This window comes from Papio anubis, chromosome 9 (assembly GCF_008728515.1).
Source record: "Papio anubis isolate 15944 chromosome 9, Panubis1.0, whole genome shotgun sequence".
In the NCBI taxonomy this organism is placed as follows: domain Eukaryota; kingdom Metazoa; phylum Chordata; class Mammalia; order Primates; family Cercopithecidae; genus Papio; species Papio anubis.
In genome coordinates, this window is record NC_044984.1 from 116,318,163 (window position 1) to 116,341,282 (window position 23,120).

General features: G+C 44.9%; 1 protein-coding gene and 1 pseudogene across 6 annotated transcripts in view; one reads left to right on the top strand and one right to left on the bottom strand.

The window, feature by feature from the left end:
- Positions 1-23,120, top strand: part of WDR66 (WD repeat domain 66) — an 85,677-nt gene that overhangs the window by 11,556 nt on the left and 51,001 nt on the right. For all 5 annotated transcript variants that reach the window (XM_031650845.1, XM_031650843.1, XM_031650841.1 and 2 more), the window contains 5 exons: positions 4,338-4,478; positions 6,826-6,935; positions 15,135-15,246; positions 15,491-15,571; positions 22,228-22,305. In XM_031650845.1, the coding sequence (XP_031506705.1) occupies positions 4,338-4,478; positions 6,826-6,935; positions 15,135-15,246; positions 15,491-15,571; positions 22,228-22,305 (522 nt within the window). The remainder of the gene's footprint in view (positions 1-4,337; positions 4,479-6,825; positions 6,936-15,134; positions 15,247-15,490; positions 15,572-22,227; positions 22,306-23,120) is intronic.
- LOC101026018 lies at positions 1,616-2,485 on the bottom strand (annotated as a pseudogene). Its single transcript, XR_635216.2, has one exon. The product of XR_635216.2 is annotated as a 40S ribosomal protein S3a pseudogene (transcript).

A 23,120-nucleotide genomic window follows, 5' to 3' on the forward strand; every position in this document is an offset into this window, starting at 1 on the left:
GTCTTAAACTCCTGGGATGAAGCAGTCCACTCACCTCGACCTCCCAAAGTTCTGGGATTACAGACACAAGCCACTGCACCCTGCCTGGATTTTATTTTATTTATTTATTTATTTATTTTTTTTTTTTTTTTTTTTGAGACGGAGTCTCGCTGTGTCACCCAGGCTGGAGTGCAGTGGCGCTGGACTGCCACTGCAGCTCCCCGGTTTACGCCTATTCTCCTGCCTCAGCCTCCGAGTAGCTAGACTACAGGCGCCTGCCACCAGCCCGCTGTTTTTTTTTTGTATTTTTAGTAGAGACGGGTTTCACTGTGTTAGCCAGGATGGTCTCGATCTCCCGGACCTCGTGATCCACCCCGCCTCGGCCTCCAAAGGCTGGGATTACAGGCTTGAGCCACCAAGGCCGGATTTTATTTTATTTTTAAGCAGTTTTGGGTTTATAGAAAAATTGAAGGCCGGGAGCAGTGGCTCACGCCTGTAATCCCAGCACTTTGGGAGACTAAGGCAGGCGGATCATGAGATCAAGAGATCGAGACCATCCTGGCCAACATGGTGAAACCCCGTCTCCACTAAAAATACAAAATTTAGCTGGACATGGTGGTGCGCGCCTGTAGTCCCAGCTACTCAGGAGGCTGAGGCAGGAGAATCGCTTGAACCCAGGAGGTGGAGGTTGTAGTGAACTGAGATCGTGCCGCTGTACTCCAGCCTGGTGAAACAGTGAGACTCCATCTCAAAAAAAAAAAAAAAAAGAACAAAGAAAAAACTTGAGCTGAATGTACACAGGGCGCCCACATATTCCTCTTATATCCTTCCTCTCCCAGTTTTCCCTTTTATTCACATCCTGCATGAATGTAGTTCGTCCATTAGCACTGATGAGCCAATACTGCTACCTTATTATTAACCTAAGTCCATAGTGTACATTGGGGGTCACTCTGTGTGTCATGCTTATTATGGGCCTGGACAAATGTATCCTGACATGTACCCACCATACCCACCATTCTAGTATCATACAAATCGATTTATGCCCTGAAACCCCTGTCCTCCACCTATCCATCCTTCCCTTCCTCCCCTGAGCCCTGGCAACCACTGATCTTTTAATTTTTTTTGAGACAGGGTCTTGCTGTGTTGCCCAGGCTGGAGTGCAGTGGTGTGATCTCAGCTCGCTATAACCTCTGCTTCCTGGGTTCAAGCAATTCTCCTGCCTTAGCCTCTCAAGTAGCTGAGATTACAGGCACGCACCACCATACCTGGCTAATTTTTTGTATTTTTAGTAGAGACGGGGGGTTTCACCATGTTGGCCAGACTGGTCTCCTGATCGCAGATGATCCACCCACCTTGGCCTCCCAAAGTGCTGGGGTTACAGGCGTGAGCCACTGTGCCGGGCCGCACTGATTTTTTTATTGTCTCCATAGTTTTGCCTTTTCTAGAACGTCATATAGTTGGAATCATGTAATATGCAGCCTTTTCAGTTGGCTTCATTCACTTACCAACATGCATGTAACTTTCCTCCATACCTCTTTGTGGCTTGTTAGCCTTTTTTTTTTTTTTCTTGTTGAATAATATTGCATTGTCTGGATGTGCCACAGTTGGTTTATTTTTTTTTTTTTTTTTTTCCCCCCCCACAAATAGCACTTTTTATTTGACACTAATTGAAGTCTGAACTTTAAACAGATTCTTGGACTGGTGGTTCATATCTATCAGCTCGTTCAACTTTAGCACCTGTCTCATCCCCAGTGGCTTTTCCAGAACTACTGCCTTCACCATGAAGCTCCATGAGCTTTCCCAATTCAAACTTGGGCTTCTTCAGCATTTTTACTTTCCTAACGAAGACATCATGGAGAGGATAAACAGATTGGCAAGCCTTTTCTGTGTCTTTTCCAATGCTGTCTGGAATCAATTTATTGACCACTTCTTTCAAGTCATTTGTCTGCACCTCTCGGGTCATGATTTCCATCTTCTTCTTCCGGATTTGGCGGACCTGTTGGTGCTGAGCATAAGAAGTCTTCCGTATCTGATTGTTGCGTTTTTTAGTAAAACCAACACAGAACAGACGAAGCAAGTAACCATCGGTAGTCTTGACATCAACATGAGCTTCAATCGTTGTCTGCCACTTTTTGACCATGGAACACATTTTGTCACGGGTAAGATCCATGCCATGGAAGTTAGTCAGGCAGTTTTTGCCCTGAACATCTTCAGTAATCAGCTTGAATTTTCTAAATGCAACTTCATCATTCTGCAAATCAGCAAGACTCACTTCAAACACACGACCCTTGAGACCATCAGATGCAATTTTGGTTCCTTGGGTCCTGGTGACGAGCGTCTTTCCAATATTTCTTACATTGAACATAGCAGATGCTTTCACATCATACCAGTCTTTCTTAGAAAATGGATCAACCACTTTCTTCTTGGCTCCCTTTTTGCCGCCTTTCGTAAGGCGCTTGTTCTTACCAACCGCCATGGTGCTGCTCAGAGAGCTGAAAGGGGTTTATTCTTAATAATTTTTTTTTTTTTTGAGACGGAGTCTTGCTGTGTCGTCCAGGCTGAAGTGCAGTGGTGCGATCTCGGCTCACTGCAAGCTCCGCCTCCCGGGTTCACGCCATTCTCCTGCCTCAGCCTCCTGAGTAGCTGGGACTACAGGCGCCCACCACCGCGCCCGGCTAATTTTTTGTATTTTTAGTAGAGACGGGGTTTCACTGTGGTCTCGATCTCCTGACCTTGTGATCCGCCCGCCTCGGCCTCCCAAAGTGCTGGGATTACAGGCGTGAGCCACCGCGCCCGGCTTCTTAATTTTTAAAAAATACTTTGAGCTGAGCGCCGTTGCCCACACCTGTAATCCCAGCACTTTGGGAGGCTGAGGCAGGTGGATCACGAGGTCAAGAGATCAAGACCATCTTGGCCAACATGGTGAAATCACGTCTCTACTAGATATACAAAAAGTAGCTGGGTGTGGTGGCACGTGCCTGCTCTCCAAGATACTTAGGAGACTGAGGCAGGAGAGTCACTTGAACCCGGGAGGTGGAGTAAACAGTGAGCTGAGATCGTGCCACTGCACTCCAGCCTGGCAACAGAGTGAGACTCTGTCCCCTGCCAAAAAAAAAAAAAAAAACAACCCAAAAAACTTTGAACACAAAACTAGTACATAAATAAACTAGTATTGAAGTAAAAGCAGTAGTCAGATTTATTGTACTTATAATTTTTCATTTCATAAAATTTTAATTTGGGATTTATTCCAGGCAATACAGAATTTTTAATTTTTTGAAAGAGATTTTGTCTCTTCATCCTTTATCCTTCCGGTAGAAATAGTACATAGGGACAAATACCCAGGCTGAATAATTAATTGCCTTTCTTTTCTTTTTTTTTTCTTTGAGATGGAGTATCGCTCTGTTACCCAGGCTGGAGCGCAGTGGTGCGATCTCAGCTCACTGCAACCTCCGCCTCCCAGGTTCAAGTGATTCTCCAGCCTCAGCCTCCTCAGTAGCTGGGAGTAAAGGCGCCTGCCACCACGCCCGGTTAATTTTTGTATTTTTAGTAGAGATGAGGTTTCACCATTTTGACCAGCCTGGTCAAGAACCCTCGACCTCAGGTGATTCACCCACCTCAGCCTCCCAAAGTGCTGGGATTACAGGCATGAGACAGGGCTCCCAGCCTATTTACCTTTCTTATAAAGTTACATAATGACTTCATTGTAACTTGTCTACCCTACATGCTTTTAGAAAGTAAATGGAATTTCACAACATTAGGTGCTCACTGTGTGTCTGGTACTGAACAAAGTCTTGGTCCTGAGGAGTGGAAGAAAAGGAAGTTATTTCTATGTATTGTTGAAGACTTTCTTTTCTAATGGAGGTATAATTAACATGCCGTAAAATTAACCAAAAATTTTTTTTAATTGTGGTAAAATACACAGAACATTAAAGTTGCCATCTTAACCTTTTTTTCTCACACTGTTGCCCAGGATGGAGTGGGATGGAACGATCTCGGCTCACTGCAACCTCCCCGCCTCCTGGTTTCAAGCGATTCTCCTGCCTTAGCCTCCAAGTAGCTGGGATGACAGGCACATGCCACCACGCCCAGCTAATTTGTGTATTTCTAGTAGAGAGGGGTTTCACCATGTTGGCCAGGCTGGTCTCGAACTCCTGACTTCAGGTGATCCTCCCACCTCAGCCTCCCAAAGTGCTGGGATTACAGGTATGAGCCACCACGCCTGGCTGAGGACTTTCTTAAAGTGGTTCCTCTTTGCTGGACTGTTGATGTGAAATCCTTCCCCTCCAGTGAGTTCCTGGAGTCGTAGCTCTGGGCTGAACATGCTGTAATGTCTTGCTGGTTTTGCCCTTGTCTTCCAGACCATGACCTGGTCGTTTGGATGGAACAGTTCTCTTCCTGTTTACTATATTCGAGAGGAAAAGCAGAGAGTTCTTCTGTATGTTTGCGCTCACACTGCGATCATCTACAACGTGTTGAGGAATAATCAACACCACCTTCAGGTATGCAGGGATTTCCTTCCTACAGGTAGGGGAGTTGTCTTTAACGTGTGTGTGGTATTTTGTTTTATATCTCAAGGACTAACTTCATTCTATCACTGTCACATTTTCCCACTCTCCTTGGAACTAAAAGCAATCCTGTCTTACAAATACATGGTATTGCTTATTGTCTCTCTGTTTCTAATCAGAATCAACTTACAAAACAGCAGTTGACATTAATTTTATAGTTAGAATTTAAAACATCTGTATTTTTTACACTTCTGCAAAAATGTGGACAGCGTAGATCATGTCTCCACAGATATAACACAAAGGGCAGCTATTCAGCAGGGTGCCGACTTCACGGACACTTACATACCTCTCTAGTTTTCAAAGGGCTTTCATCTTATAACTGTACCGAGAAGTGGGTATTCATATACCCATTTTACAGAAGAAGAAACTGAGGCTCAGAGTGATTTAAGTGACTTGCCCAAGACCGTATTAGTAAATGATGTCTCCTGTCTTGAAAGTGTTAAGTAGGTCAGTTGTCCTTTTATCCCTCCCTCCTTTCAGCAGCTTTGCTCATTTTCACCCCTCTCTGAGCCTCCCCGATTTGTCCTTCGTGCCTGCCCTCCTCACAGCACTCCGCTTCCTTCGTTCCTGATATTTAGGACCCAATTCATTTTCATCATTTACCTTTCCAAGCGTCCTATTCCTTGGTGTCTGACTTTCTACTTATTGACCTGGTAAACTGTTCCATATCACCCTTTCAATTGACGTATGTTGTTACAGGAGTGTCCTTAGCTGATGCCTAGATCAAAAACACCACAAGGTATTTACCAAGGACCCAGTCAATACTCAGTGTTGTGCCAGGGATTCAAGATGTCTGGGTGCAACTTAAGGAATTCAGTCTCTAGAAGTCCAGAAATACGCAGGCAGAAATCACCAGGCAGCTCCCCTTGGAGCTTCATTGAATGCATGGCAGTGAGCACAGTGGTGATGGCAGAGAGAGAAGGAAGAGATCGCTGTGGGCAGGCTCAGATAGTCAGGGCGAGCAGGATGCACAGATGTGCTGGAGTGGAAGGAGGCAGGAGTCCAGCCTCACTAGGGCCAGAGGGCTGGGAGTGGCCTTGACCATCCATTTGTTTCACAAATAGTTTATAGCTGCTATGTTTCAGAGTATAGGTCTGTAGTAATGAACAAAATAGATGTATTCCCTGCTCTCATGGAGCTTACAGTCTAGTACAGAGACAGACGTTAAACAAGTGAACACATAAATGGTTACAAATTGTAACCAGTGATTAAAAGGAGATGTGAAAATGCTCTGAGAGAGACAAATTAGGGTAAGAGAAGACTTAACTTTAGATTGAGTGGGCAGGGATTGAAGAGGTGCTGTTTCTGCTAAAACTTGGAGGATGAGAATGACCCAGTCAAAGACAGTCTGGGAGAGAACATTCCAGATGGAGCAACAAGTGTTCAGGCCTATGTGTGGGGCCCGGAAAGAAGGCTGGCATGGCTGATGCACCGTGAAGGTGAGAGAGAAGGAAGGAGGGAAGAGGGGCCATTTCCCAGCAGGGAGTGCTGCCATTTGTGTTTCCAGAAGATTCCTCTCTTGTGTGCACAAAAGGATTATAAGAAGATAAGAGTGGAAGCAGAGGCTGAGCATGGTGGCTCATGCCTGTAATTTCAGCACAGGCCGTGGCCGAGGAGGCTGAGGTGGGTGGATCACTTGAGCCCAGGAGTTTGAGGCCAGCCTGGGCAACATAGCAAGACCCTTGTCTCTACAAAAAATTTAAAAATTAGCTGGGCACGGTGGCATGTGCCTGTAGTCCCAGCTACTTGGGAGGCTGAGGTGGGAGGATTGCTTGAGCCCAGGAGATCAAGGCTGCAGTGAGCCAAGATTGTGTTGATGCACTTTAGTCTGGGTGACAGAGTGAGACCCTGTCTCAAACAAACAAAAAGAGTGGAAGTAGAGAGACCAATGAGGAACTTTTTGCTCCAGAGCTGCTCAGAGCCCTGAAGTGAGCAGTGTTCTAGAGAGAAGAGGCTGGCAGCGTGACTCAGAGTGGCTGGGGGAGGGGAGGGCCCAGATACTTATCCTCCACTTAGGTTGGGAGTTGCCACGTGCCTTGACCTCTAGGAGCCATTGTTCATGTGGGGAGTTATCTTTCAGGTGTTTGGAGGGAGAGAAAGTTTGAAAATCACCCACTAGGAAGTGGAGAAACCCCCAGGAAGGCCAGCAGGAACAGAATTTCCAGCCAGATGAGCGTTGAAAGGAGCTCAGATCTCTCTGTGGGGTCTGGCCTTTGCTGATGGTGGCCAAGGCTGGGCCACATCTTGGATGTTTCAAAGCATTTTCTCTCCATTTCTATAGGGCCATGCCAATATTATCTCCTGCCTCTGTGTCAGTGAAGACAGGCGGTGGATCGCCACAGCAGACAAAGGGCCAGACTGCCTGGTGATTATATGGGACTCCTTCACAGGGTAGGCTTTGTGTAGCCACTTCTTTTTTCCCCAAATTTGTGTAGAGTATCTGCCACTGTGTGACAATGACAGAATGAGTAATGCCAATGCCTAGAAATTTGATTTGTTGACGTTCCACAGTAGACTAGCTTATGCTGACTCACACTAACCTAGCTCACACAAGCTCAAAGCATAACCCAGATGGCAAATCTGTCATTTACAACGAGAAATATTACTTCTACAAGGACAGATTTTCTAGTGGCTGGTCAGGCTGCCTCTTCTGGGCAGTTCTTAATGGTTACTACCAAGTGTTCCTGTCTATCCCTGCTCCCCGTTCCATACATTTCTTATTGGATATGTTCAATTTCGATCTGTTTGCCTGCCATGGTTTTAGGTATAGTAATGATGGGAGACTTTCCAAAACTGCTGTTTCTCTGCAGTCTCTCTCTAATTCTAACAACCCGCCATTGCCTCCTTTCTTTCATAATACAGACAGGGTCTCGCTCCATTGCCCATGCTGGAGTGCAGTGGTGCAGTCATAGCTCATTGCAGCCATGAACTCCCAGGATAAAGTGATTCTCCTGCCTTGGCCTCCTGAGTAGCTGGGACCACAGGCACATGCAACCACACCTGGCTAACTTTTTTTTGTAGAGACGAGGTCTTGCTATGTTGCCCCGGCTGGTCTTGAACTCCTGGTTTCAAGAGATCCTCCCATCTTGGCCTCTCAAAGCACTGGGATTATAGGTGTGAGCCACCATGCTTGGCCTCTTCTTAAATATTTTATTTTATTGTATTATATTTTCATAGAGATGGGGTCTTGCTTTGTTTCCCATGCTGGTCTTGAACTCCTGGGCTCAAGCCATCCTCTTGCCTCGGCCTCCCAAAGTGCTGGGATTATAGGCATGAGCCACCACACCTGGCCTCTCTTTCTCTCTTTTTTAAATTAACAGACTTTTATTTTTAGAACAGTTTTAGATTTACAGAAGAATTGGGAAGATAGTACTGAGGATTCCCATATACCCCACACCCAGATTCCCACATTAGTTACATCTTACATTAGTAGGATCAATTTGCTATAATTCATGAACATGATTGACACATGATTATTAACAAACATCCAGGATCCCACCCAGGAGACCACATTCGATTTAGCTGGGATGGCTCCTTAGGCTCTGCTTGGCTATGGCAATTTCTTAGACTTCCCTTGTTTTTGATGACTGACAGTTTTGAGGAGTACAGGTCAGGGATTTGGTAGGATCTCCATCTACTGGACTGTTCTGATGGTTTTCTCGTGATAAGCCTACCGGCCTTCTGAAACACTCTGGTGTCTAAGAAATGAGTTACAGTGGCCTTCTTAACCTGGGGGTAAAAGGCATGCTCACTTCGATCAAACGTCAGATAGACCAGTCCAGGTGGTGAGGGGAGGTTGACAGCCCACAGACTCTCTACTGGAGCTAGATCTGGAAGGCTGGGGTTCTGTACTCTCCTTGTATCTGCTTCTGTAACTCACTCTCTTCCTTCCCCGGCTGGAGGCAGACTGAATGGAGAGCCTCTCTGGTATCAAGGTTGTCATCCTGTATTACCTTTCTTCCTAACTCATAAAATTCTACCTTTTCTGGTTCCTTTTCTGATAGTGCATCAGACAAGGAATGGTGGAATTTCCTTGGGCTTGAGCAGTCCTGCTCAAAGTGTGGTCTGCAGGCTGAGCTGATCTGTCAGCCGGTCCTGGGCTATGTTGAACAGAAAGTACAGAAAATGAGAGGGGGCCTTTGGGAACTTTTATAGCAATTTGTTCTTGCTATGGTATTTTTATTTTGTGAAAGTATTTGATCTGGGCTGGGTGCAGTGACTCATGCACTTTGGGAGCCTCCCAGCACTTTGGGAGGCTGAGGCAGGAGGATAACTTGAGGCCAGGAGTCTGAGACCAGCCTGGGCAACATAGTGAGACTGTCTCTACAAAAAATTAAAAGTTAGCCACATGTGGTGGTGCACGCCTGTAGTCCCAGTTACTCGGGAGGCTGAGGCGGGAAGATGGCTTGAGCTTAGGTGTTTGAGGCTGCAGTGATTCATGATCATGCCATTACACTCCTGCCAGGGTGACAGAGTAAAACCCTGTCTCAAGAAAAAAAATATGCATTGGTCTGCAGTGGAATAAAAGTTTTTAAAAAATACCTTTCACCACAGATAGTTTGCAAAGTGCTGGACAAGAAGATGTCGAGGCAGTTGGGGGATCCTGCGGGACTGAGCACGCCACCTTGTGTGACAGCTCTCAAGCAGGAGGCCGTCTTGTCTGCCGAGGACATTGGAAATGGGGCTGGTAGTTTGGGCTGTGGGATATGACATTGTGTAATCGATGAGAATGCAGTAGAGGTCCACCAAATGAAGGGAAGGAGCTGTAGGGTTTCAGGGAGGGCCTGGTTGGGGACAAAAAGCATGAGCCTGAAGTAGATGGTGGGTGGGGGAACGTGGTGATGCTTGTCTAGCCGTGCTGGGCAGAGGGGGAATAAGAACAGGGAATGTGACTGGTGGTGGCTTGCCTGGGTAGGAGAACTGGAAGGGAAGAAGGGAAGGGGCCCAGGGGACTTCAGAGAGACATGAAAGAGCAGGTGGCAGGAGGCAGGTGTGAGTGTGGGCTCTGGCATCCACCTGGGCTTCCATGCCTGCTCGGCCATGGTCTGCTGTGTGACTTGGAGGCCCAGAGAAGAAAGTAACTTTCCCATTTGTGAAAAAAGAATAATGATGTCTACTGATTTTTACTTTCCTTGCTGTAACAAATTACCTCAAACAACATACTCTCTTGCAGTTCTGGAGGCCAGAAGTCTGAAACCAAGGTGTCGGCAGGGTTGGCTGCTTCTGGGGGCTGTGAGGGAGAATCTGTCCCAGGCCTCTCCCCTTGCTTCTGCTGGCTGTGGGTGACCCTTGGTGTCCTTGGCTTGTGGACGCATCCCTTCGATCTCTGCCTCCATCTTCCCATGGCATTCCCACCATGCATCCATCTGTGTCTTCTTGAGGACCCTGGGCATTGGATTTGGGGCCCACCGTAGTCCAGTACAACCTCATCTTAACTAACTACATCCACAAAGGCCCTGTGTCCAAATAAGGTCATATTCTGAGGTTCTGGGTGGGCCTGAGTTTGGAGGGGCCACTTAGCCCATTAAATCCAGTGCACAGGATGTTGTGGGGATCGCTGGAGCGCAGCACCAGACCATAATAGAAGATCCTAGATGGGTTTTCTTTCTTAACTCCTGGCCTGAGGCAGAGAGCAGTCAGATTCACTGACAAGACTGTTAGGGCTTAGTTGGGTAGATGGGTGGGAGGGAAGAGTTCAACAAGTGAGTCCAGATGCATGAGGAGGTTAGGAAGAAGTTCTGTTTAATGTTCTATAGTGGGGGACACAGAAACTGCTCTCCCGCAGGTGACCAGTGACCTCCAGGGGATCGCATTACCCAACCTTGATCCTCATGTGACTTGACTTCTCTGTGTCATCTAACACTTCATTTCGTGTGGCTTCTCTGATCTCACATCCCTACAACACATGGCCTTCGTGTCTGGCTTCTTTCACTTAGCATCATGCTTGAAGGTTCATCTGTGGTGTGGCACGTGTCCTTTCTATGGCGGAATCACATTACATTGTATGGATAGACCAAACAATGTATGCTCTTTCATCTGATTTTTTGTTTTGTTTTTGTGTTTTTGAGACAGGATCTCACTCTGTCACCCAGGCTGGAGTGCAGTGGTGTGATCGTGGCTCACTGCAGCCTTGGCCTCCAGGGCTCAAGCAATCCTCCCACCTCAGCTTCCTGAGTAGTTGAGACCACGGGTACATGCCACTGAGCCTGGCTAATTTTTTTCGTTTTTCTGGTAGAGACAGGGTCCTCCTATGTTGCCCAAGCTGGTCTCAAACTCCTAGGTACAAGTGATCCCCTGCCTTGGACTCCCAACATGCTGGGATTACAACTGTGAGCCCTGTACCCAGCCTCATCTGTTGTTGTTATTGTTATTATTATTATTATTACTGAGACAGGGTCTCACTCTGTTATCCAGGCTGGAGTGCAGTGGCACAATCTCAGCTCACTGCAACTTCTACCTCCTGGGCTTAGATGATCTTCCCATCTCAGCCTCCCAAGTAGCTGGGACCACAGGTGCACACCACCATACCCAGCTAATTTTTTTGTATTTTTTTAATAGAGATGGGGTTTCACCATGTTACTCAGGCTGGTCTCGAATTCCTGGGCTCAAGTGATCTGCCTGAATCAGCCTCCCAAAGTGCTGGGATTACAGGCATGAGCCACCATGCCCGGCTCCTCTGCTTAATTTGTTAAAAAATGATTTTAGGACATTTTAATAGAAAACTGTTAAATTTAATGGTGGTTTACGCCTGTAATCCCAGCACTTTGGGAGGCCGAGGCGGGTGGATCACTTGAGGTCAGGCGTTCGAGACCAGCCTGGCCAACATGGGGAAACCCCGTCTCTACAAAAATACAGTATACAAAATACAAAAAAAAAATTAGTCGGCCTAATGGTGCCCGTAATCCCACCTACTCGGGAGGCTGAGACAGAATCGCTTGAACCCAGGAGGCGGAGGTTGCAGTGAGCCAAGATCGTGCCATTGCACTCCAGCCTGGGCGACAGAGCGAGAATTCATCTCAAAAAAAAAAAAAAAATTAATGAAAACCGATACATTTTCATGGAAAGCACTGGCTGCCATCTCCTATCCTAGTCTTCTTTCTAGAGGTAATCAATTTGATGTGTTTCCTTCCAAAACATTTGCTTTTGTTTTAAACACATGTATATGGATATCTTCATATTGTTTTTCTCCACAACATGGTTGGTGTGATCTTTTCCCAAACGTAAATCTGATTGTGTTGCCACCCTGATTAAAACCCTTTAGAAACTGCCCATTGTCAGATCAGCTTATGCTACAGGGAACACGCACCCTGCATTAGGGCCATGCAGACACTTCCCCCAGAAAGTGAAATGCCTGCTGCCTGCACACGTAGCCGTCTGCAGCTGCTAACATGCTCTCAGCTGCAAGTAATGGCACATCCAACTTAACCACAAGGAAAAGGTATTATCTCATGCAGTAGAAGCCTGAAGTCGGCCAGCAGAAGAGTCGGAGTCCTTCAGGTGTGTCTTGTCTCTGAAGCCTTTGCTGACCGACACCTTCACCACACAGAGCTGCTCCGTTATGATGCTGAGCTGCTGTTTTTTCCTTATTTGTGAAACTGTGTCTCTACTAGACACGAAGCCACTTGAGGGCAGTGATTTTTTAAAAAAATTAAACAGTAAAGCATATCTGTGGTTAATAATGCAAATGCTATGTTAATATGAATTTTATGATATCCCAAGTGATTACTTTGGGACCCAGAAAAGATTATTCAGAGGCTGTTTTGGTTTTAGGATTAGTATTCATTTTATTAGTGATAAATTAAACACCGTAGTTCTTCCTCCAGTTTTTCGCTCAACTTAAAAATCTTACTCTGTTTATAAATCTAGCATATTTTTGCAATCACCTTTGAGGAGGCTTTGATTAATGTTTGGCCCCACTTACACATTTGGTTATTAACTCCTTTTAAACATTTAAAACTGCATTTCGATATTTAAGATACTCAGTTTCATTAAGTTTTTTAGTAGTCTGATTAACAAACAAATCCTTCATAGTACTTAATTACTGCAGATCTAGTAAATTAGACATAAATATGGTAAATCTTAAGTTTCCTTAAGTGTTCTAATATTGCCTATAAACCTATTACGATTTTAATTTAAAATCACAAATCTAAATCAACTACATATTTTAAATTAGCATCACAAATCTAATCTGTTAGCAACTCTGAGGTATGTCAAATTCACTTAAACATTACAAATTCCTAAAAAATGAACAAATTCTCTTATCACAACTATGTGAATAATGCAGGTCTGACTGACTTCATCTTCTCTATATTCAATTCCAAGTATCTCCAAGGATAAGATACATTTTCTCACTAAGGACTTCACTGTGTTATTTCCAGTCACTTTGGGATTGCCTTCCCAGGTGAATTTTTGGGGCTACTTCTCAGTGGGATGAAGTTTCTCAAGTGACAGAGAACCAGAGAAGTCCTCAGCTGGGACACAGACTTGATGCCAGCCAGTTGGGACCCTGGTGTGACGTACAGACGTACTGAGGCCTGTTTATCTTCACTGTATCTAGGACTCCATAATCAAAAAAAAAAGAACCATGCGGCCTGCATTCCTGGTTTAAGTCTTGCTACCACCCTCTCTTCATTCCAGTGGGAATCAGTGGACCTCCCCCAACCCAAGCATTACAACTTCCATCTTCGCTTCCACTGCTTCTGTGCTTTGGTTGTCTTAGATACTTACGTGTCATCTAATTCTGGGTATTTCAAGGCTGTGTCGGAATCATACAGTTCTAAGGTCTTGTCAGTAACACAGTATGGAAGTGTAAGAGCAAAAAATAAAAGTTCCTCCTCACCCAAACCCCATCTCCAGAGGAACCATTGCTTACAGTTTGCAGTCTATTCCTCGGGAATTTTTTCAATACACACACACACACACACACACACACGATTAGGATGATGCAATTGTTTTGCAATTTGCTTTTTTCACAAATTTTGGTCACTTTCCCAATCTACCTCATTCTTTTTGAAGGCAGCAAAGTTTTTATTTTTATTTCTATTTTTAATTTTTATGTTTTTTTTTTTTTTTTTTGAGACAGGGTTTCGCTTTTGTTGCCCAGGCTGGAGTGCAATGGTATAATCTCGGCTCACTGCAACCTCCACCTCCCCGGTTCAAGTGATTCTCTTACCTCAGCTTCCTGAGTAGCTGGGATTACAGACTCCTGCCACCACACCGGGCTAATTTTTTGTATTTTTAGTAGAGACGGGGTTTCACCGTGTTGGCCAGGCTGGTCTCAAACTCCTCACCTCAGGTGATGCACCTGCCTTGGCCTCCCAAAGTGCTGGGATTACAGGTGTGAGCCACCACGCTGGCCTTATTATTTTATTTATTTATTTATTTATTTATTTATTTAGTTTTGAGGCAAGGTCTTGCTCTGTCACCCAGGCTGGAGTGCAGTGGCATGATCTTGGCTCACTGCAGCCTGCACCTCCTGGACTCAAGTGATCCTCTCACCTCAGCCTCCCATGTAGTTGGGCCCACGGGCGCATGCCAGCACGCCTGGCTAATTTTTCTATTTTTGGTAGAGACAGGGTTGTGCCATGTTGCCCAGGCTGATCTCGAACTCCTTAGCTCAAGCAATCCACCCTCCTCAGCCTCTCAAAATGCTGGGATTACCAGTGTGCAACACCGTGCCCAACCTAGTTTCTTATCATGTGGTTATACCATATTATCTTTTCAAACAATTCATGTGTGGTATATTAAGGGACATTTGTGTTGTTTGATTTTTGCTATTAGAGTAGTACCATGATGACTATGAATTTTCGTTGACCTTTGTTTACTTTTTCCATGGTTTCCCTAGGAAAAAGTCGTAAGAGTGGAGTGACTGGGCGGTAGGGTGTATGCATTGAAGGTTTTGATAGATCCAACCAAACTGCTTCTAGAAAGGTGCTGCTCCTTTGCATTCCCACCTATGCAGGAGAGTGCCTGATTCCCTGCGAGCTGGGATGTTGTCCTAGACATCTTTTCATACTTACATCCTTCCTGCCAGGCACAACCTGGCCCAGAATCAGTGCCTGGTACCTTGTAAATGAGAAACTAGAGCTTGTGAAGAGGGCAAACAGCAGGCCCATTGCCTTGAGTTAGGCTTGACTACTATTGTTGTTGAGGTTAAATTCACATGACATAAAACTGACCATTTTAAAGCTTGCAGTTTGGTGACATTTAATACATTTACACTGTTATGCAACCATTATCTCTATCTAGTTCCAAAACGTTTTCACCACCCCAGAAGGACACCCTGCACCCCATTATCTGTCTCCATGGGTTTGCCTATTCTGGCCATTTCATATGAGTGGACTCGTACACTCTGCACCTTTCGAACCTGGCTTCTTTCACTTAGCATCGTTTCCGAGGCTCATCCATGTCATATCATAGCATGTGTCAGTGCTTCATTCCCTTCTATGGCTCAAAAAGATTCCACTGTATGGATAGATCACATTTTGTTCTGTTTTGGAGAGGTTTGGGCTGAGCTCAGACCTGCCCTGGGCCTCTCTGGGAAGCCAGGGAGACCTCAGCAAGTGTCACCCCCCTTGTCCTGTTTTGCAGTATTCCTGTGCACACAATATTTGACAGCTGCCCCGAAGGGAACGGCATCAGGGCCATGGCCATGACCCGTGACGCCAAGTATCTGGCAACCATCTCAGATGCTGAAGTCCAGGTAAAGGCCCTGGCCCTTTGGGTCAGCTTCAGCGAGCTGGCCGACCTATCCAGTGTGTCCCCGTGGGCAGCTCTGTTCAGGCTGCATGATGTTTGTGATGTTCTCAAAAGACCAGACTCCATAGCACAGAGTCCGGGCCTCTGTCCTTAGTTACTTGAAGTTTTGGGGTCACCACAAGAGATGTAAGTTACTTTAGCAGACTTCAAAGAACTTCTCATGCCCCTCTCTCTGCTGTCACCTACAGAAGGTGTGCATCTGGAAGTGGACTTTGGCAGTGGAAACACCAGCATGCACTCTCGAACTCCCCAAAGAGTACGGTGTTCAGGTGAGTTCCACTGGAGCCTGTAAACATCAACTAAAGTTATATGGGTGCCAGGCCAGGCTGGGCGTGGTGACTCACACCTGTAATCCCAGAACTTTGGGAGGCTGAGGTGGGTTATCACTTGAGGTCAGGAGTTCAAGGCCAGCCTGGCCAACATGGTGAAGCCTGTCTCTACTAAAAATACAAAAATTCCCTGGGTGTGGTGGCACATGCCTATAGTCCCAGCTACTTGGAAGGCTGAGGCATAAGAATTGCTTGAACCTGGGAGGCAGAGGTTGCAGTGAGCCAAGATTATGCCACTGTACTCCAGCCTGGGTGACAAAGTGAGACTCCATCTCAAAAAAACAAAAACAAAGTTCTACTGATGCTGGGCCAAAACCTACTTTTTGTTTCAGGGGAGTTGTGTTATGCTGCATAACAGTGTTTTTTTTTTTTTGAGACAGAGTTTTGCTCTTGGTGCCCAGGCTGGAGTCTGGAGTGCAGTGGCACGATCTCGGCTCAACACAACCTCTGCCTCCCAGGTTCAAGTGATTCTCCTGCCTCCCGAGTAGCTGGGATTACAGGCGTGCACCACCACGCCTGGCTAATTTTGTAATTTTTTAGTAGAGATGGGTTTTCTCCATGTTGGTTAGGCTGGTCTCGAACTCTCAACCTCAGGTGATCCGCCCACCTCAGCCTCCCAAAGTGTTGGGATTACAGGCGTGAGCCACCGCGCCCGGCCTCAGTAGACCTTTAAAAACCCTTTCATTTCCTGATTCATTTTACTTGACTATAATAGCTAATATTTTTCAAGCACTTATGTTCCAGAGTCTGCTAAATTCTTTACTTACATTATCTCACATAATCCATGCAAACATGCTAGCAAAATAGATATTAGTATCTGTGGAATACTACCATTAATTATTAAATACTTTGTCTAAAATCACCCACCTGGCAGTCTTTCTTATTCTATAAGTGTGCTTTTAACTGCTTCGAACCTTGTAAAACTAACTCTGAGGAGTATAGGGAAGTTATTATTATTGCTCCCAACTTACATGAGATGACTTGCCAAGGACACCCAGCAAGTTTCCATCAGGTCTCCTTATTTCCTGGGTCGCTGCTCCCTGCTGTTGTGACTTGTCTCATTCATCCTTGCATGCTTCATTTGTCATACATTTATTGAGTACCTGTTCTGTGCCAGGCACTGTGATAAGTACATGCCTAACTTGCAGGATCTAAATCCCAGAGGGTTTGGGTGACTAGACTCAGCCAGGGAAATATGGTTATGCAGCCATATGTCCATCTTCTTTCCTTTCCCCCCAATATTCCTCTTGCCCCTAAAAAAATGTTTCTTCCTCCTTAAGGTTGTGCTAACACAGTAGCCACCAACCATATGTGGCTATTTAGGATGAGTTTTTCTATTGCTGCAAAAAACACCATTGGGGTTTTTTTTTGTTTTGTTTTGGTTTTTTTGAGACGGAGTCTTGCTCTGTCACCCAGGCTGGAGTGCAGTGGCGGGATCTCAGCTCACTGCAAGCTCCGCCTCCCGGGTTCACGCCATTCTCCTGCCTCAGCCTCCCGAGTAGCTGGCACTACAGGCGCCTGCCACCTTGCCCGGCTAGTTTTTTTGTGTTTTTTTTTTTCAGTAGAGACGGGGTTTCACCGTGTTAGCCAGGATGGTCTCGATCTCCTGACCTCGTGATCCGCCCGTCTCGGCCTCCCAAAGTGCTGGGATTACAGGCTTGAGCCACCGCGCCCAGCCGCCATTGGGGTTTTGATAGCGATTTTGCATTGAATCTGTAGATCACTTTGGGTGGTGTCATCGTTTTCACAGCATTGTCTTCTAATCCATGAGCATGGGACACCTCGCCATTTATTTATGTCTTCTTTAATTTCTTTCAGGAATGTTTTGTAATTTCCAGAGCTCAAGTCTTCACCTCCTGGTTAAATTTATTCCTAAGGATTTTGTGTTTTTTTGATGCTATTTTAAATGGATTTGTTTTCTTAATTTCCTTTTTTAGATTGTTCATTGCTAGTGTATAAAAAGACAGCTGATTTTTGTGTGTTGATTTTGTACCTTGCAACCTTGCTGAGTACACATGGTGATTTAAATTTAAAATTATTAAAACGTAAAAAATCTTTTTTGAGACAGGGTCTCCCTGTTGTCCAGGCTGGAGTATAGTGGCGCAATCCCAGCTCACTGCAGCCTCTGCCTCCTGAGCTCAAGCAGTCCTCCTACCTCAGCCTCCTGAGTAGCTGGAACTACAGGTGCACACTATCATGTCCAGCTAATTTTTTAATTTTTTACAGAGACAGAGTTTTGCCATGTTGGCCAGTGCGGCCTCCAACTCCTACGCTCAAGCCATCCACCTACCTCAGCCTCCCAAAGTGTTGGGATTACAGGCGTGAGCCACCACACCCTGCCCTCTTCTTGCTATGCTTTCTTCTTGGGTATTGTCATCTATTCCCAAGGCTATTTACTTCCAAGACATACCCTAAAATCTTCCCTCATCTCTCCACCTCTGTTGCCACCGTCCTAGTCCAGGCCACAGTCACCTCTACCTGCACCATCTGGCCTGCTGGTCTTTCTGCTTTCACTCTCTCTTCACTCTCTAACAATCTTCCCACAGCAGTCAGACTGTTTTTTGTTTTGTTTTATTTTCTTTCTTTTCTTTTTTTTTTTTTTAAGATGGAGTCTCACTCTGTCACCCAGGCTAGAGTGCAGTGGTGCAATCTCGGTTCCTACAACCTCCACCTGCTGCTGCTGGGTTCAAGCGATTCTCCTGCCTCAGCCTCTCGGGTAGCTGGGACTACAGGCATGTGCCACCATGCCCGGCTAATTTTTTGTATTTTTAGTAGAGATAGGGTTTCACCATGTTAGCCATGATGGTCTCGATCTCTTGGCCTTGTGATCCGCCTGCCTTGGCCTCCCAAAGTGCTGGGATTACGGGTGTGAGCCACTGTGCCCAGCCAGAGAGTTATTTTTAAACAATTAAAATATTGCATCACTCCTGTACTTAAAATCCTTCAGTAACTTCTCATTGTCCTCAGAATAACATTAAAATTCCATGACATGTGGCCTTCAAGGTGTGATCTGATTCCTCCATCCATCTCCTAATGTGTACCATCCTGATTATTGTTCATCAGTTTGCTTTTCCTAGAATTTCATGTATAGTAAATGGACTCCATTTACAGAGAGCTTTGGTTTCTTTCACTCAGTTTTGTTGTTGCACGTACCAGCAGTGTATTCCTTTTTATTGTTGAATGGTAGTGCATTGAATAGGTACGTAACCTTATTAATTCACTGTTCATGGACATTGGGTTGTTTCCTGGTTGTGGCTATTAAAAATAAAGGTGCTGTGAATGTTCATGGACAAGTCTTTATTTTTGAAGGAGATTTTCCTTTGGTATAGAATTCTAGAGTGGTAGTATTTTCTTTTAGCACTTCATATCTTCAAGGAGTGATTCTGTTGTCTTCTGGTTTCTACTGTTTCTGTTGAAAAGTCAGCTGTCAATCCCTGTTTTGAATGTTGTGTGTCTCTCTCTTTGGCCCCCAGCTGCTTTTACAGATTTTTCCCTTGGTTTTCAGCAGGATTTTTTTGTTGTTGTTGTTATGTTCTGTTTTTGAGACAGGGTCTCACTCCATCACCTAGGCTGAAGTGCAGTGGCACAGTCACCACTCATTGCAGCCTTGACCTCTTAGGCTCAAGTGATTCTCCCACCTCAGCCTCCCAGGTAGCACCACTACACCTGGCTAATTTTTTTTCTTTTTTTGTAGAGATGGGGTCTCGCTGTGTTGCCCAGGCTGCCCAAACTCCTGGGCTCAAGTGACCTTCCCACCTCAGTCTCCCAAGGTGCGGGGATTATAGGCGTGAGCCACTGCTGCACCAACCCCAGCAGCTTTTCAGTGATGTGTCTATGTGGATGTGGGTATGTTGTTGATTTTTTTTTTTTTTTTTTTGAGACGGAATCTTGCTCTGTTGCCTAGGCTGGAGTGCAGTGGCCGGATCTCAGCTTACTGCAAGCTCCGCCTCCCAGGTTTACTCCATTCTCCTGCCTCAGCCTCCCGAGTAGCTGGGACTACAGGCGCCCGCCACCTCGCCCGGCTAGTTTTTTGTATTTTTTAGTAGAGACGGGGTTTCACCATATTAGCCAGGATGGTCTCGATCTCCTGACCTCGTGATCTGCCCGACTCGGCCTCCCAAAGTGCTGGGATTACAGGCTTGAGCGACCGCGCCTGGCCTGTTGTTGATTTTTGTAAAGTTTATCCTTTAGGATTTCTTGAACCTGGGATGCTATATCTCTTCTCAGTTTTGGAAAATTCTCAGCCAGTACCTCTTTACACATTTCTTCTGCCACATTCTTTCTTTCTTCTCCTTCTGGGGCTCCAATTACATATATGTTAGACCTTTTCTGGTCTTGTCCCACTGGTCTTTTATTTTCTTTTCTGTATTTTCTATCCTTTCATCTGTTTCTGCTTCAGTCTGGATGTTTTCTACTATAATTTGTCTTCCTTTCCTGCTGACTCGTTCTTTCTTTGGCTATATCTAAATTTTTGTTAAACTGTCTATTGAGCATTTTAAATCATTTTTTCAGGTCTAGAATTTCCATTTGATTCCTTTTTTAAGTAGAGCTATCTGCTGAGATTCCCCATCTTGTCCTCTACTTTCCTGCATGTTAATCCAGTGATTGTCACGTCTGTGTCTAACAACCCCAATACTCGGATCTCCTGTGGCTTCTTTCTGCCGATTGCTTTTTCCCCTTGGTTTTCAGTCATTTGGATGGGTCTTTTTTCTTTTCTTTTCTTTTCTTTTCTTTTTTGAGATAGGGTCTTGCTCTGTTGCCCAGGCTGGTCTTGAACTCCTGGCCTCAAGCAATCCTCCTGCCTCAGCCTTGCAAAGTGCTGGGATTCCAGGCATATACCACAGTGCCTGGCCTGGATGTATCTCTTTAATATGCCTTGCTATTTTTTACTGAATGCCTGATGTTGTGTTTTTTAAAGTGTAGCAATAAATTTGAGGCTCGAGATGACTTCCTCCAAAGAAGACTGACTTTTGCTTCTTAAAGGCACTTAGCAGAGTGGTTCAGCTTAATCAGAGCTTGAGGTGGTTTGAGGCTGATTTTCAGGCTTTGTGAAGTCTGCTTCATGCACTTACTTTTGCCAATTCCTTACCCTGCCCGGGCTTTTGTGCTGTTCTGATATGAATTCTCAAACACTGGCATTGGCAGTTTACACTCCTGTGGTATGTAACATTCATAAAATGTTTGGAAAATGATAGGTAAGGAATAGGCGTGGAGACGGGGTGGAAATGGTAGAAATGGAACTTAAAAGCTTTTCTCCAGCCTGTCCCTCAGTGCTGTCTCCTGTAGCCCTTCACCCCAGGCTGTAGCCACCCACCTCCCATGCACATTTCAAACACATACCCCGTGGCTCCCCAGGAAGAGCTTGCTTTGTTGTTCTTGCTGTGACTGTTTGGTTTGTGTATTTAAAGTTTCCCTCACTTCCATAGTTTCTGCAGGGTTGATTTTTGGGAAGGGAGCCAGCAGCCCATGCTATTCACCATCTTGGCAGGAATTAGAATCCCCTTCCAATATCTTGCATTCATTCCAAGATACTGTGTGGCCCTGTCAACTTTAGAAATGTATATGCAGCAGTCTTTAAAAGGATACAGAATAAAGGTTATTGGTGAATACCGGTTTACTTTTGCTTGTTCCAATTTATTTTATTATTATTATTGTTATTATTTTAAATTGATCACTGTCAGAAAAGCTTGTTACAGCCAGGTGCAGTGGCCCACACCTGTAATCCCAGCACTTTGGGAGGCTTAGGCGGGTGGATCTCTTGAGGTAGGGTTCGAGACCAACCTGGGCAACATGGTGAAACCCCGTCTCTACTAAAAATATAAAAATTAGCTGGGCATGGTGGCACATGCCTGTAGTCTCAACTACTCGGGAGGCTGAGGCAGGAGAATTACTTGAACCCAGGAGGCGGAGGCTGCAGTGCGCTGAGATGGCACCACTATACTCCAATCTAGGCGACAGAGCAAGACTCTGGCTCAAAAAAAAAGAAAAGAAAAGCTTGTTTCAATTTATGGATGATGAAATATAATAGATCAGCCTGGAAGGGGAACACATTTGACACTATTTATTTTACCAGTATTTAAATGATATTCCTATTTTTTACCAAATGCTGTATCTTTTCTGTTTTATATTCCTACTCATTTGTGTGTGTGTGTGTGTGTGTGTGTGTTTTGAGATGGAGTTTCGCTCTTGTTGCTCAGGCTAGAGTGCAATGGCGCGACCTCTGCTCACCACAACCTCCGCCTCATGGGTTCAAGCAATTCTCCTGCCTCAGCCTCCCGAGTAGCTGGGATTACAGGCGTGCACCACCCTGCCTGGCTAATTTTGTATTCTCAGTAGAGATGAGATTTCTCCATGTTGGTCAGGCTGGTCACAAACTCCTGACCTCAGGTGATCTGCCCGCCTCGACCTCCCAAAGTGTTGGGATTACAGGAGTGAGCCACCAATCAAGTAATAATTGGTATTACTACTCCTGTAATACCAATTATTATTTAATAATTTAATTAAATAATAAATTACATTATTATTTAATTTTAACATTCAGCTTAACCAGAAACGGAAAATTTATCATTAATGTATTTTCATACTTTATATTTCAGAACTACCTTACTTTTAACCCAACAAATAATAAAGAATTGGTGAGCAATAGTAAAACACAGGCAATATATTATGCATGGGTAAGTAGAAATATTTTGATTTGTCTTAAATGTGGGTAGAAGTATGTGTTCATTCTTTGAGTACGAATGTTTCAGTAATGTAACAATATAGTATCTCTACTTAAGAAGCAATGAATATATTTTAAAATGTTTTTATTTAATTATAGTGTTTAGTCCCATTTGAAATTAGCGTATTAAATCAGAAGCAAATAATTCAATTTTATTTATTAAATTTTATTAAAGCAATGAGGCAAATGTTTATTTGAATTTATTTAACAAGACTAAAATACAAGTTTTGTGGTTTTTTTGGAGACAAGGTCTCGCTATGTTGCCCAGGCTGCCTCAGACTCCTGGGCTCAAGTGATCTTCCCACTTTATCCTCTCAAGTAACTGGGATTAGAGGGGTGAGCCAGCCATACCTGGCTCTAAAATACAGATTTTTTTGAGACCTTGGTCTTTTTTCCCTTTTAGAAAGGAATTAGCAAACAGATTAGTGATACATATACTGACACAGAGCCAAATCATGAGAATAAAAAACATTGAGGCTGAGCACAATGGCTTGTGACTGTATTTCCAGCACCATGGGAGGCCAAGGCAGGAGGATCACTTGAGGCCAGGAGTTTAAGACTAGCCTGGGCGACATAACAAGACCTCATCCCTACAAAAAATTATTTAAAAAAATTAACAGTGCATGGTGATGCATGCCTGTAGTCCCAGCTGCTCAGGAGGCTGAGGCTGAAGGATTGCTTAAGCCCAGGAGTTTGAGGCTGCAGTGAGCTGTGATGGTGATGGTGCCACTGCACTCCAGCCTGGGCAACAGAGTGAGACTCTGTCTC